The 13,904-nt window shown below is 36.5% G+C and overlaps 1 protein-coding gene across 1 annotated transcript; it reads left to right on the top strand.

Annotated features, from left to right (window-relative positions):
• Positions 1–343: 343 nt before the first annotated feature.
• On the top strand, positions 344–13,287 carry LOC143548309 (uncharacterized). The gene is made up of 17 exons (XM_077039514.1): positions 344–866; positions 7,374–7,590; positions 7,670–7,831; positions 8,053–8,232; positions 8,398–8,455; positions 8,630–8,680; positions 8,878–8,960; positions 9,021–9,108; positions 9,377–9,418; positions 9,504–9,578; positions 9,674–9,742; positions 10,183–10,298; positions 10,409–10,521; positions 10,591–10,670; positions 11,163–11,283; positions 11,403–11,469; positions 12,881–13,287. The coding sequence occupies exons 1-17, from the start codon at positions 344–346 to the stop codon at positions 13,005–13,007; spliced, it is 2,172 nt and encodes a 723-aa protein (XP_076895629.1). The 3' UTR covers positions 13,008–13,287.
• Positions 13,288–13,904: the final 617 nt, after the last annotated feature.

Genomic DNA, 13,904 nt, shown 5'->3' with positions numbered 1-13,904 from the left:
GTTGTTATGTCTTTTGTTTACTCAGTTGATTGTTTTTTGAATTAATGATTGTAAGTTTTTAAGTTTGTTAACCGAATCATTCGGTTCGAATCGTTTGAATGAAATCATTGTGTCATTGAGCCATTTGAGTAAAGCTGTGGAATTTGCATCATTTGGTATCAAAGCTCATGGTTGTTCAAATGGCTCTACGTGAAGGCGAGTGTTTTCTTGTTCGAAGAGTCGCCTACCGATGCAACGACAGAAACATTGGCGGTTCACGTGCTCGTGGTGAAGATCGACGCCCTAGTCGCAGAGTCGCCGATCGAGACAGCGACGAGTCAATTCCGAACCACGGGATCTTAAGATGATCAAACGGCTCCGAAAACGAGTCCGAGATCTTGAAATACAACAAGAGATTAAGCGACTCCAACAGAGGATCCGAGATCTCGAGTTGAAAGGGGAGATGCGCAAAGCGGAAACCGAGTCGAGCACTGTCGTCTGGGACGAAGGTGACGACGAAGAGCAGCATCCATTTCACTGTCACCCACCCCGGTTCTATGAACCAAGCCAACCAAAAGAGTGTTTATCGGAAGACAACCCCCAATTCGAGGAAGACGAAATTGACTATGATGAAGATGAGTGTTTATTTTCTGATCCTTCCGGCGGTGATTTTAGTTATGATTCACCACCCGTGTTTGATAACTACAGTGATGAGGAAGAGTATACAATGGTTCTAGATGGTGCGACGAGTGCTAACGGGTCTCGAATTCTGTCTGTGGTAATCTCTACGGAGGTGGCTACTGATTGTGATGGGTTGACTACTAGTGGCGTTGAGAATTACAATGTTGGTTTGGAAGCTCCATTAATGCCATCAATAATTGATGAAGGTTTGAATGTTTTGATGTGTTCTACGACACATAAGTTGCAAAATAACGAAAATAAAGGATTTTCAAAAATTGAAGATATACTTTCTGCAAATAATAATGGTTGTTTTATTTGGTGAGCCACAAATTTTGGAATTGATTGCGGAATCTTCTGTTCAAATTAAAGAGATTGAAATAAAAACAAATATGATGAGTTCAAATAGTGCTAATAATTTGATACATTCCAAGACTAGAGTTTCTATAATTAATGGAAGTTTAGTTGGGGGCCTTGGGGCTGAGATATATGAGCAGGTTACCTCGATAATGAACATGAGTCGGTCCAATGTTCCATGGGACCCAGGTGGTACAAGTCTAGAGTTGGGTGAGACGATTCATAATATTAAGTTGTTTATACGGGTTGTGATAATAATAATTCTGGATCGGCTGGATGTCCCTTTCGATCCAGGTGGCTTGATGTGCTAAAAGTAGTCAAATAAAAACACGCTAATCTTGACACTAAGTAATAAATTCTAGACTCGTAAACTTAACTAAAACTACTAACCAGCAAGTGTACCGGTCGACTCTAGTACAGTTTAGTAAGTCCGGATATCGAACCCACAGACTATTTAGATTACGTAAATTAACTAATTAGACTCAACTAACTGACACGACTATTTATTATATATTATTAAAGGGGGTTTTAAACTATATTATATTAAACTAATAAAATAAACTAATTAATAAAAAAAACAAGTAAAATTAACAAATGACACTTTTAATTGATTTAAATAAGATGATGATGAAAACCCACCTAGGCTAGAATCCCCAAAGTTTCAGTTATCAAATATTTGGAAAATAATCGTTATGGAACTGGGATCGTAAAATAGACGCTTAAAAGAAAACCCGAACAGGACCCTTGACACTTCAAGAAGACACCTATGGATTTCTAATAAATTTTAAGACTCACCAGTTTTATATATTAAACTTCCTTACGGTTATTTAATTATTTATGATAGAGTACCTTTATAATGAAATCCTACCTTACAGCGAGGAAATCAAAGGTAATTTGCCGAACTTAATTAACTCGTTAGACAATATTAATTAATCAAAACTAGACGGACTCCTTACGAAGAACTAAATCTAGCAATCTCAATCAACAAAGATCTAGCAATAACCTATCACCTTACAGCTTTCTAGGTTAGCAACATACTTTTATTCGTTTGACTAATAATATTATTCCTATGATCTAATTCGAATTCAATCATAAACTACTCAAAAACACACAGTAGATGACCTAACAAAATCCTATCATATGAAACAATCACCAAGAATTTTGTGGAATAATAAAACAAGAACAACCAAAACCAAGTACGCATACGCATCAATCAAATAAACCAAACAATTTACTTAATCATAAAACCATAACGAAAAGCAAATTACAAATAAAATAAAACTTCAAACAATGGTTCATCACAAGCCTAGGCAGTCTAATAAGTTTAGCCTAGCATCTTAAAATCAAAGAAACTAAAATAATTAAGTTCAAAAACCAAGTTCATTATTAAAATAATAAATTCAAACCGAATAGTAATGATGCTTGATTGAGTAGGTATTGAACCAAAACGATCTCTATTTGAACCAAATACTTTCTCTCTTGCTTACGGCTTCTTTGCGAATGTAGGGTTTTTCTCCAATCAGCCGTGAACTCCAACTCCAATAATTACCTGAATAATTTGCGGCGGCTCCAAAATAAAACTCAACAGCCCCCCCCCCCCCTCTTGTGCTTTGGCTATATTTTCCTTTATATTCCCTCCACCACCGACTTCCTGAACTTGTGGCTGATATCCCCTATATTTTTATAAATCTTGGTCCATATCGGCCAGTAGTTTAATGCAACTCTATTTAAGAAAATAATAAGTATTAGCAAATATTAGATCTCAACTTGTTTTACTCCAAATCTAACGAGGGGTAATGCGTTTCAACTTTCTTTCTCTTTTTATTTATTTATATTCATTTTGATCGTTAGAATTAACTCAATAAAAACACCAAAGATAATAACATATAAAATTAATATGAGACTTGATTGAATGTTGATTCTATTAGCTTGTTGTCTCTGTAAACTGTTGAAATCTAAATGTGAACCAATTTGTAGTAACACTGAATGGATACTAACTCAAAAGCCACTCAAAGTGTAGGAAATATTTACATTATTAATGTATATTTTAGACTACATCATGGCTTTGTTAGAAAATAAAACTCGAGGACGAGTTTTTTTTCAAGAGGGGGAGTATGATGCAGGAGCATCCGGTCCATTAGTCGGCCCGGCCCATAAGTTTGTTTTTATTTATAAATAAGGTTGTTATGTCTTTTGTTTGCTTAGCTGATTGTTTTTTGAATTAAAGATTGTAAGATTTTAAGCTTGTTAACTGAATCATTCGGTTCGAATCGTTTGAATGAAATCATTGTGTTCTCGAGCCATTTGAATAAAGCCGTGGAATCGACATCATTTGCAGTTTTGGAAGCAATCAAGACACTTTATGATAATCAAAGACGATAATTGAACCAAAGGTTCCAAGAACAAATTTCTTATTAATTCATAATCAATCAAAAAACTAATCATCTAAACAACCTTGGATCCTTATTTATACTAAACAATGAAAAGATAAACTAGGAAGCTAAATAAACACAAAATAATAAAAAATATTAAAAATCATAATTTTAATTAAAAGATAATTCTGCATCATACTCCCCCGTCTTCGAAAAAAAACTCGTCATTGAGTTTTGTCTTCAAAACAAAGCCACCCGGATCAAATGGAATATCAACCCGATCCCGGTTTATCCTTATCATCACAAACTGCCCAAAAACCTTTTCTCCACCTTGCTCAATATGACTGGTAATCGAACTTTTGAAATTAAGCTTGAAGCTACTTCCCAAATGCCTTGATCCAGGATCTAAAATAACATATTTGGTTTGTGTCACCAAGGTAATTAAAAGAACACAATTAGGAGGCCCACCCATTGAAATATATGGACTTTGATGCGCAGTAGCTCTCTCCATGTGGTCTTCATATCTTTTTTCATGAAAGACCCTTATTAAAGTTAAATCTTTAATTATTATAGCTGACCCACGTATGGTATCTTCTTGCACTCTAAACCCAATGTTAATAAGGAGATCCTTGTAATTATGAACCAATATATTTTCCTTCATTTGAATATTCATTTCACTTTGAAATTCCAAAATTATCGGTGGAGCAGTCAAGGCTCCATTATTTTGAAATCTCGACATCTTAGGGTCAATAATCAATCCCGTCGACTCTTTAGGCGTGAAAGAAGGAACCGTTGTGGACGTCACCGGAGCACCAGCTACCACCGTAAAACACTCACCGTCCATCATCGTAGGACCCCCACCTTCTACATTACACATCACCATATTTTCCCTTCATAATATTAGTATAAATTTTTGGATAATCAGACAAGTCCTCAACCAAAGATTTCTTGTCCAACTCCACCATCGTACATTCTTCCTCATCTCCATACTTGTCATATATGGGCTGAGATGCATATATAATATCATCACTGTGTAGTGGTTGTGGTGGCTGTAAACGAACCGAACTAACATGAACAAGGTGATGGAAATTACCTTTATGCCCTTACATGAGTTAACTGACTTTGTTGATGACCGTTAGTGTAAATGCCAAAAATCGAGTGACACATGCAAATAAAGGATAAGAGTGAGAGTCATTTTTGAAAATGACCCATTCTATAATTTAGATAATATCTATTAACTTTAAAAGTAAAACTAATTTATTTTTATACTACTTTTATCTAATCTTAACTTCCAACATTTTTTTATTAGTTCTGTTTATTTTCTGATAATTTCCATTCATTTGCTCTTAAAGCTACATATGTGAACCTACGTTTGTTAATTGGAAATGAGAGATAGATACACAAAAACAATTAGAATCCATCACAAATTATTAAAATGTGTTATATGAATAAGAGTAATTAATTCTTTAATTTATTACCAGGACATTGTATATTACTCATATTCGTAAATAAATGTAAAATGGGTTGACTCGAAACATGACCCGAGCACGAAACAAAATTTTAATGGGTCAACATGACACGACACAAATAAATATAACGGGTTGGGTTATGGTTGAAGAAACTTAGCACGTTAATCCGCCAACTCAAAAACCGTCAACCCATACGATCGACACTCCTAATAAATACAAATAAGCATTCTACATTCCTATGATACAACAAAATTTAACCATTCAATGGACTGCTTGGTATCACCTAAAGGCTAAAACTATGGATGATGATAACTTTTTTTTAAGGCATGGATGTTGATAACTTGATAAACAATAACTGAACCGTTAATTAAAACCGACCCGAAAAAAAAAACTGAATTAACCGAATCGAATCGAATCGAATCGAACCATTCATATCTTTTATATTTCTAGCTGTTTTAACTCCTATTTCATGCATTTCATGTACTTATATAACCGCTTCATGTATTTTATACCTTCATATTCAATGTATTTATGCATTCATTCCATGTATTTCTAAGCAAGAATTTAACCCAAATTTAACTTTGCTTACAAACTGAACCAAGCCAAACCGAAAAACCAATCGATTAATTCGTTGATAACCGAATCGAACTATGCACATCCCAATGATGAATGTTAGATACATTAACTAACCAAATCGACAGCAACCAAAAAGCAGGTTGGTTTTCAAAGTGACCCCAAAATGTGGAGAAGAAGATTTTGCACCACCACCACCAAAAAGCAGGTTGATCGAAACGCAAAGAAACAATTTTAAAAGAATGTTACGAGATGTTTTTAGCAACAATAAAACATTTTCAAGGTACAAAAAATTTTGTGACGAAGCTAATTGTCAATGGTTGGGGCCCAATTGGGATTGTCCAACAAGATGGAACTCGACTTGTGATATGTTTGAGAAAGCCATCCAACAAAAAGAATCACTAGTTGCGTTTCATCAAATAATGTCAACTAGGGGTAAATGTGCACCGTACGATCCTAGAAACTGGTTATTGATTGAGATCGTTACGGAGGTACTTCAAATTTTTAAATCTTGCACAACAAGTTTATCCGGGGTTTACTATCCAACAAGCCCCATTGCTTTACCAAAAATTGCTGTCATGTGCACAAAGTTGAGTGAACTTCATTGTAGGGGTGCACCTTATTTTGATATGGGTGTAAAAATGAATGAAAAATTTAGAAAATATTTCCAACAACTACCCGCTGTTTTGACATGTGCTGCTGCGTTAAACCCTTGCATAAATGTTGGTGGTGTTGAAGCTTTAATAGAAAAAATTTGTGATGAGCTAGAGTTAAACGACGATCAAAACCCCTATTATAACCAAACTTTAAAGAATGCTTTCAACACCACCTTGTCTAACATGTATGATGTTTACCTTACAAAATACGGGTCGTCTTCCCAAATTCATGACTCGTTAAGAGCTGTTGCCCAATCCCAATCCCAAACCGACCTTGAAATGGGGATGTACTACATGATTTGGGAAGACGCCGGTAAACGTCAAAAGGTAAACACCACAAGCAGTGAACTTGGAAGGTATGGTGGTACCAACTTTGTGAAACACATGACTCCAGATGAATTTAGAAGTCTTGATTTGCTGGCTTGGTGGAGAGGTAAGGAGGATGAGTTTCCGATCCTCGCCGCCATGGCCAAAGATTTACTAACGGTCCAAGCTTCCACGGTAGCTTCGGAGTCTGCTTTTTCTGTTTCTGGCAGGGTTATATCGATTAGGAGGACTCGACTCACTCCACCAGCTGTAGAGATGTCTATTTGCTACAAGGATTACTTGGACTCTTTAGATAGGGCACAACATCAACGCTCACTCGAGGGGGAAATGGACTATGAGGCGGGCTTGTATGAAGACGAGGTCAATCAAGGACACACTCAACCAATGACCGATGAAGAAGCCGCGTACGACGATTACCTAAGGAATAGCTCGGGATCGGGTAGCGATGAAAATAATGAGTAAGAAACAGCAAGTTGTTAATGTAATCGTGTCTAAGCATTCTTTAATGTTTGTATTTTTGAGTTACGAATATGCGATAACGATTTAATGTTTGTATTTTTAATGTAAAAGCTATAAATGAAAGTTATGTATTTTTGAGTTACGAATATGCGATAACGATTTAATGCTTGTAGTTACCGGTTTGCCTTGTAGTTACCGGTTTGTTTATACTGTGAAAAAATAATGGTTATTTAAAAAAAAAAAAAAAAAAAAAAACCGGTTAACCGGTTAGACCGGTTATTAAAAACCGGTTAATAAAAAAACCGGTTTATTAACCGGTTCTAACCGGTTCCCAAACCGGTCGTAACCGGTTTGACCGGTTATGGTTTCCATGCACTAAAACCGGTTATTAACCGGTCCGGTTATTAACCGAACCGGTTTTTTTCCAGGACGAAAAAACCGGTCCGGTTAATAACCGAACCGGTTTTTTTAAAAAAACCGATTTGTGCACCTCTACACCAGAGTCGCCTTAAAGAACAAAAAATGGGACGCTTTAGTCATCGGCGGCGGCCATAACGGCCTCACCGCCGCCGCATACCTAGCTCAATCCGGCCTCTCCGTCGCCGTCCTCGAACGCCGCCACCTCATTGGCGGCGCCGCTGTCACCGAAGAACTCATCCCTGGCTTCAAGTTCTCCCGTTGCAGTTACCTCCAAAGCTTCCTTCGTCCTTCTATCATCCGGTTTTATTTTATTTAACTTAACTATTTGTTGTTTAATTCGTTCTGAACCGTTGATTTAATATGATTGATGAATTTAAAGAGATCTGGAGCTGCATAGACATGGATTGAAACTGTTGAAGAGAAGTCCGTCCTCGTTTACGCCGTGTCTGGACGGACGTTATCTTCTGTTAGGTCCAGATGCTGACTTAAATCGGTCCGAGATTTCGAAGTTTTCAGAACGAGATGCTGAGGCTTATCCAAGGTCCTATCATTATCTGGATTTAACATTAATATAATTTGTTACTGTTACATTAATAGCATGATGTCCTTTTTGGATAGCAAAACTAAGTCGTTTAAAAACAACATTCATAGATCGTGGAGTCGTGACATTAATATGCATTGACATGTTGGACACGTCTAAGTAGCTTCACAGCCTTTTTTGCTCAATTTCATTGAATTTGCTCTTTTAATTGTTATATGTAGGTATGAGAATCAGCTGGAGAAGTTTTGTAGGTTTATGGATCCGTTGATAGATTCATCACCTCCTGAAGCTCACCAAGGTGTTTCGTCTTTTAATTCGCGGTTGAAACATAAGTTACAGAAATCAGAATTTTGGGCGCATTGTTTACATCAGTCTGTCTCCATGGGTCAACAAGGGCTCGTGTAAGATTTCTTATCCTGGTGCCAAATGAATAGAATCATTAACTTGTTGGATTTATAAAAATGTTATGTTAACGCGTGTGTGTCCCCTAAATCAAGTCAACTATCAACTAAGAAGATGACCGCATTACAGACGACATGAGCTTATGTAGTTCTTTCTTATTTCAGGGATTTTATGGACCTTTTACTGTCACCAGCATCAAAGGTTTTGAATAACTGGTTTGAGGTTGTTACTTGATCCTCATTCCTCAATGTTGGTGTTATTACTCCTTTGACTTTTGAACACTAGGAAAATAATTGTAAACTAGATTCATGCTTGTGTTGACTGCATTTGACAAAACGATTCACCCATGATTCTGAAAACAATATGTTTTTTGTAATCTTTTGTATGTGAATGCAGAGTGATGTGTTGAAGGCAACACTTGCTACAGATGCTGTGATAGGAACCACGGTAAGCACCTTTCAGTTATCACATTTCAGTATCTCGTCACATATTTATGCACCAAAGACGGCCTCATAGTTAGAATAGCATATGCTTATTGTTGTAATTCTATGTTTTCTGTTGACTTCTACTTGCGTTTACCTTAACACTCTTACTACTAACTACTGTTAATGAATTACCTTGGTGTTTTAATATTTGTAATGCAGACGAGTGCCCACACACCAGGGAGTGGATATGTTCTGCTACATCATGTGATGGGAGGAACTGATGGTCACCGTGGAATTTGGTCGTAAGTATTTCTAACATGTGTGTGTATAATTTTTTCAAAAGGTAACTGATATGCGTGTAGGTATGTTGAAGGTGGAATGGGCTCTGTGTCACAGGCCATTGGAAAGGCTGCTAAAGAAGCTGGTGTCACCATAGTTACTGATGCAGAGGTATATTATTATTTTTGGAATTATCAGTGTGTTTCTTTTTATCACCACTTTTAAACCTATTTGGATTAGTTTTATATATACAATTATTGTAATTATGTAATTGTATCATAGTGTAATTACACTATACCATAATTACTCCATGATGTATATATAATTACACTACTTGATTCTCACAGTTAGCACGTTAATTTAATTTGTATTTGATCCAAACCCTAGTTTTATCCAGAAATAATGCTGTTACTTAAATAATGGTCCATTTAATATTCAGGTATCAAAGCTGATGATTGCAGATTCAGACACAGTTACTGGGGTAAGCTATAATTATATTATTCAATTGCCAATTGTTACCATGGACCATGAAGCAGGATCTATACAATCTAATATTGTGTTTTAAGGTTATATTGGCTGATGGAACAGAAGTTCGTTCGTCAGTTGTTTTATCAAATGCTACTGCGCACAAGACTTTCATGGTACGTTTTTAATGCTAATGATATCTTGCAATTTGATCTAGAAGTAAGGTGTGATTAACTGTTTCGACTTTTAATTTTTACATATTTTGATATAGGAACTAGTACCAGAAAATGTTCTTCCGGAAGATTTTTCTCGTGCGATTAAGAACGTTGACTATAGCTCTGTAAGATCTTATCGCATTTCATCATTTATTCTATTATCAAAGTTCTAAGTAGGGCTGTTCATGAACTGTGCTGAAAAGTTTGAGTTCTGCTTGGCTCGGCTCAGATAGTTTGGTTCGGTTTAAAAAAAATAGTTCAAAAAACATATGCAAACTTATGAGTGAGCTAAACCAAGCCGACTTAACGAGCTACGGCTGAAAGAATGGTTGATCATTATTATAAGTGCGGTTCTCTTCAACACTATATGTGTGTGTGTGTTAAAGTAACAGTAAAGTAATTCGAGCCAAACCGACCGAGCTAACGAGTGAGCCATCCTTGGCTCAGGCTCGGCTATTTTACAGCTTCAAACCGAGCCAATTCGAGTGAGCTTTGAGCCACGAATTTTTTGGACAGCCATAGTTCCAAGTTTGGAGTGATGAAACTTTTCTACTGTATTGAACAGGCAACCACTAAAATCAATTTGGCAGTTGACAAGTTGCCACAGTTTCGGGGCTGCAATATTGGTTCTCCTGATGCTGGTCCTCAGCATATGGGTACTATTCACATTGGTTCTGAGAGGTATACGATATTCATTCAGTTTTCCTTTTTACATCTTTCTAAGTTTTTGTTTTTCCTATCTTAAATCATTATTTAGTTATATTTAATAAACTGTATTACTTGTTATTCAGTATTGAGGAGATTGAGTCAGCATGCCAGGATGCAAGAAATGGGTTGCCATCACGAGGGCCTGTAATTGAAATGACGATTCCTTCAGTTTTAGACAAAACTATATCTCCACCGGGTACCTTTTCACATTATTATTTATTTAAATGATAAACTTTTGAAAGCTAATGAAACTTAATTTTTGTAGGCAAGCATGTTATCAATTTGTTTGTTCAGTTTACACCGTATAAACCTAACGATGGTTGCTGGGAAGATACTGCATATAGAGTGAGTTTACTTTTATTTTAGAAAATACATACACTTGCAATTCTATATATATTTTGTTATAAATTGAATTTGAAGTTCTGTTATAAATTGAATTAGAAAATACGCCCTGCTTGCAGTGCGCGCATATAATGTATATATGTGTGACCCTCGGTGGGCAAAAGTAAAATTGCACTAATTTTGACGTTATTTTACTAATCTCGTGAAAATAACGTTAAAAGTGGCGGAAGGTTAATCAGGCATCATGTGGTGGCGTTGATAGCCGAAAGACAAGGGCACATGCATCAATCAGCCGATGTCCCGATGATTGAGTGCTATGTGCCTTATGTCCAAGGCTTGATGCAAAACTACTATCGAGCCGGGGGTCTCACCGGAAGCAGCCTCTCTATCCCTATGGGATAGAGGTAAGTCTGCCTACATCTTACCCTCCTCAGACCCTACCATAGCATTGCTATTGGTGGGATATACTGAGTACGATGATGATGTTCTTTGTAGGAATCATTTGCCCAAAGATGCTTCAAGCTAATTGACGAGTATGCCCCTGGCTTCAGTTCATCAGTTATTGGATATGACATGTTGGCTCCACCAGACCTTGAAAGGATTATTGGTCTCACAGGCAAGTGACCCTTTCAGCATTATTGATATTGACCTGTAGATTGAACGAAACATAGGTACTTGCTCAAAACATTATTAGTATAATTTCAGTAAAGAACCCGAGCTTTTGTTAATTTTCAGGAGGGAACATCTTCCATGGTGCGATGGGGTTGGATTCTCTGTTCCTCATGAGACCTGTAAAAGGATGGTATTCTAGTTACGTATTATTAGAGGTGGCAAATGGGTTGGGTTGGGTTGAAACGGGTCATGGGTTGGAACGGGTTAGGGTCGAAACGAGTCATTTAAAAAAGGGTTGTTTTAGTTCGGGTCGGAACGGGTTAGGGTCAACAGGTTCGGGTTGGAACGGGTCAAAACCAGTTTTTCATTTCGTTTCAGCACGTAACAACTCGTTTAAGCGATTTCTCAGTTCGTTTCAGCGCACAACAGTTCGTTTAAGCGATTTTTCAGTTCGTTTCATCGCGCAACAGCTCGTTTAAGCGATTTTACAGTTCGTTTCATCATGTAACAGCTCGTTTAAGCGATTTTTCTGTTCGTTTCAGCACGTAACAGCTTGTTTAAGCGATTTTTCTGTTCGTTTCAGCACGTGACAGCACGTTTAAGCGATTTTTCAGTTTGTTTCAGCACGTGACAGCTTGTTTAAGCAATTTTTTTGTTCGTTTCAGCACGTAACAGCACGTTTAAGCGATTTTTCTGTTCGTTTTAGCATCTAATAGCTCGTTTAAGCGATTTTTCAGTTCGTTTCAGCACTTAACAGCTTGCTTTAGCGACTTTTCAGTTCCTTTCATCACATAACAGCTTGTTTCAGCATGTTTTTGTTTCGTTGTTGTCGACTTTTCAGTTTCGGTTAATTTGTCGATTTTTTTTGAACGAGGACAACGGACGAAACGTTTTAGTTTTTTTCTATTTTTTTTTGTTTTATTTTTTGAGTTATGATTTTTTTTTGAATATTTTTTTATGGTTTCTATTAAGATCAAAATCCCTCAAAAAAAAATTCAAAAAAAATAAATAAAAAATCATAACTTAAAATATAAACGAATAACGAAAAAAGTAAAAAAACTAAAATATTTTCGCCGTTATCCTCGTTCATCAAAAAAAAAAAAAAAAAACTGACAAATTAATTGAAACCGAAATGTCGACGAAAACGAATCAAAAACCTTAATCGACCCGTCTAGTGCGAAAACTCGAAAGAAACCGAAGGTCAACCCGTCCAGTGCTAAAACTCGTGTCGGCACGAAAGCTGATCCGAGTCGAAACCTAAACCGATATCGTTCCAATCTAAAACCCGTTTCAACACAAACATGTCACTTTTCCTTAAGACGCTAACCCACATCGACCAATGTAGTTAAATTTGTCAACCCATTTTGACACAAAAATAAGAATGTGGAATTTCAAGTGACCCATTTTAACCCATTTAATTAAAACCTATGACCCAAATCAACCCATTTGAATTTTAAAACAACCCAAATTGACCCATTTGGAGTGATTTGGGTCAAGGTTGCCACCCCTACATATTATTATCAATATTATAATTATTTTGGTGACACTTGAAGAAAAGTCAGAAATATTATTAAGTTTATATGAAATGGGATGCAATGTAGGTCTAATTACAGAACTCCGTTAAGAGGATTGTATCTATGCGGGAGTGGGGCCCATCCTGGAGGTGGTGTCATGGGTGCCCCAGGACGCAATGCGGCTCGTGTGGTTATAGATGATATTAAAGGCTGAAATGCAACCATAAAGATCATCGTCATCGTCCTCATCATTTGAGGTTGAGAATTGTGTTGTAAGTGAATCAAGTCACTTCAACAAGCTAACCGTGGTTGATTATGGAACATAATCAAGAGCATGATGGCTTTGAGGCTAGATAAAAAGCCTCGACTAATTTGTGTAATAGATTATTTTAAGTGACGGTTCTAGCAACATGAATAATATGAAATATCTATGCTTGTGACGGATTTAGGACTATTTAGTGGCATGGATTCTAGGACTATTATTGGAATTAACGGTTACAGAAATCGTTTATGAATAAATTCATCTTTGTTCTTTTAGAAAGTTTTATCATCAACCAGTATTGCTTGATACATGATATAATTGATCATGATGAATCTTACTAGGTAGGTTTATATGGTGGGCACAATCTGGGGAGGCGAAAAATTTGGTTCAAGTCAAAATTAGTCAGATTGAAAATAAAATTTAAACTTTTAGTTAAGTTACTGCAAAATAATCCCTTAAATCAATTAATAGACATCTAATTTTATGAGCTAAACTTGAGCTTGAAAAAACAACTCAAGTACCTAGCTCGAGCTTTAGAAAATTTTTTTCTCAAAACGAGCCGAGCTCGAGCCTAGTCGAGCTTGGACTCGGCCCGGCTCGCTTACACCCATACTTTCTCATAACTTCTTATGGAATACTTTTGGGTTATATATAATACTGAAAAGTTGGGCTAGACAGTGGACAATGGGCGCATGCCCACCCTCCTTTAGCCTTGGCCCTTGCATCCATTTTGTGTGGATGCGAGCGAGATGAAAAAGGTTGAAGACTCCGTTAAGTTATAGCGAGAAAATAATCTAATTTGTTTTTATTAATTTTATTAAGAGTTAGTGACACATAATCATTATTTTT

This window comes from Bidens hawaiensis, unplaced genomic scaffold (assembly GCF_021521415.1).
Source record: "Bidens hawaiensis isolate Kalapana, Puna unplaced genomic scaffold, B.hawaiensis_p1.1 tig00015047_1, whole genome shotgun sequence".
NCBI classification, from domain to species: Eukaryota; Viridiplantae; Streptophyta; class Magnoliopsida; order Asterales; family Asteraceae; genus Bidens; species Bidens hawaiensis.
The sequence above is the reverse complement of the archived record's forward strand: the minus strand, read 5'-3'. Positions and strand labels throughout refer to the sequence as shown.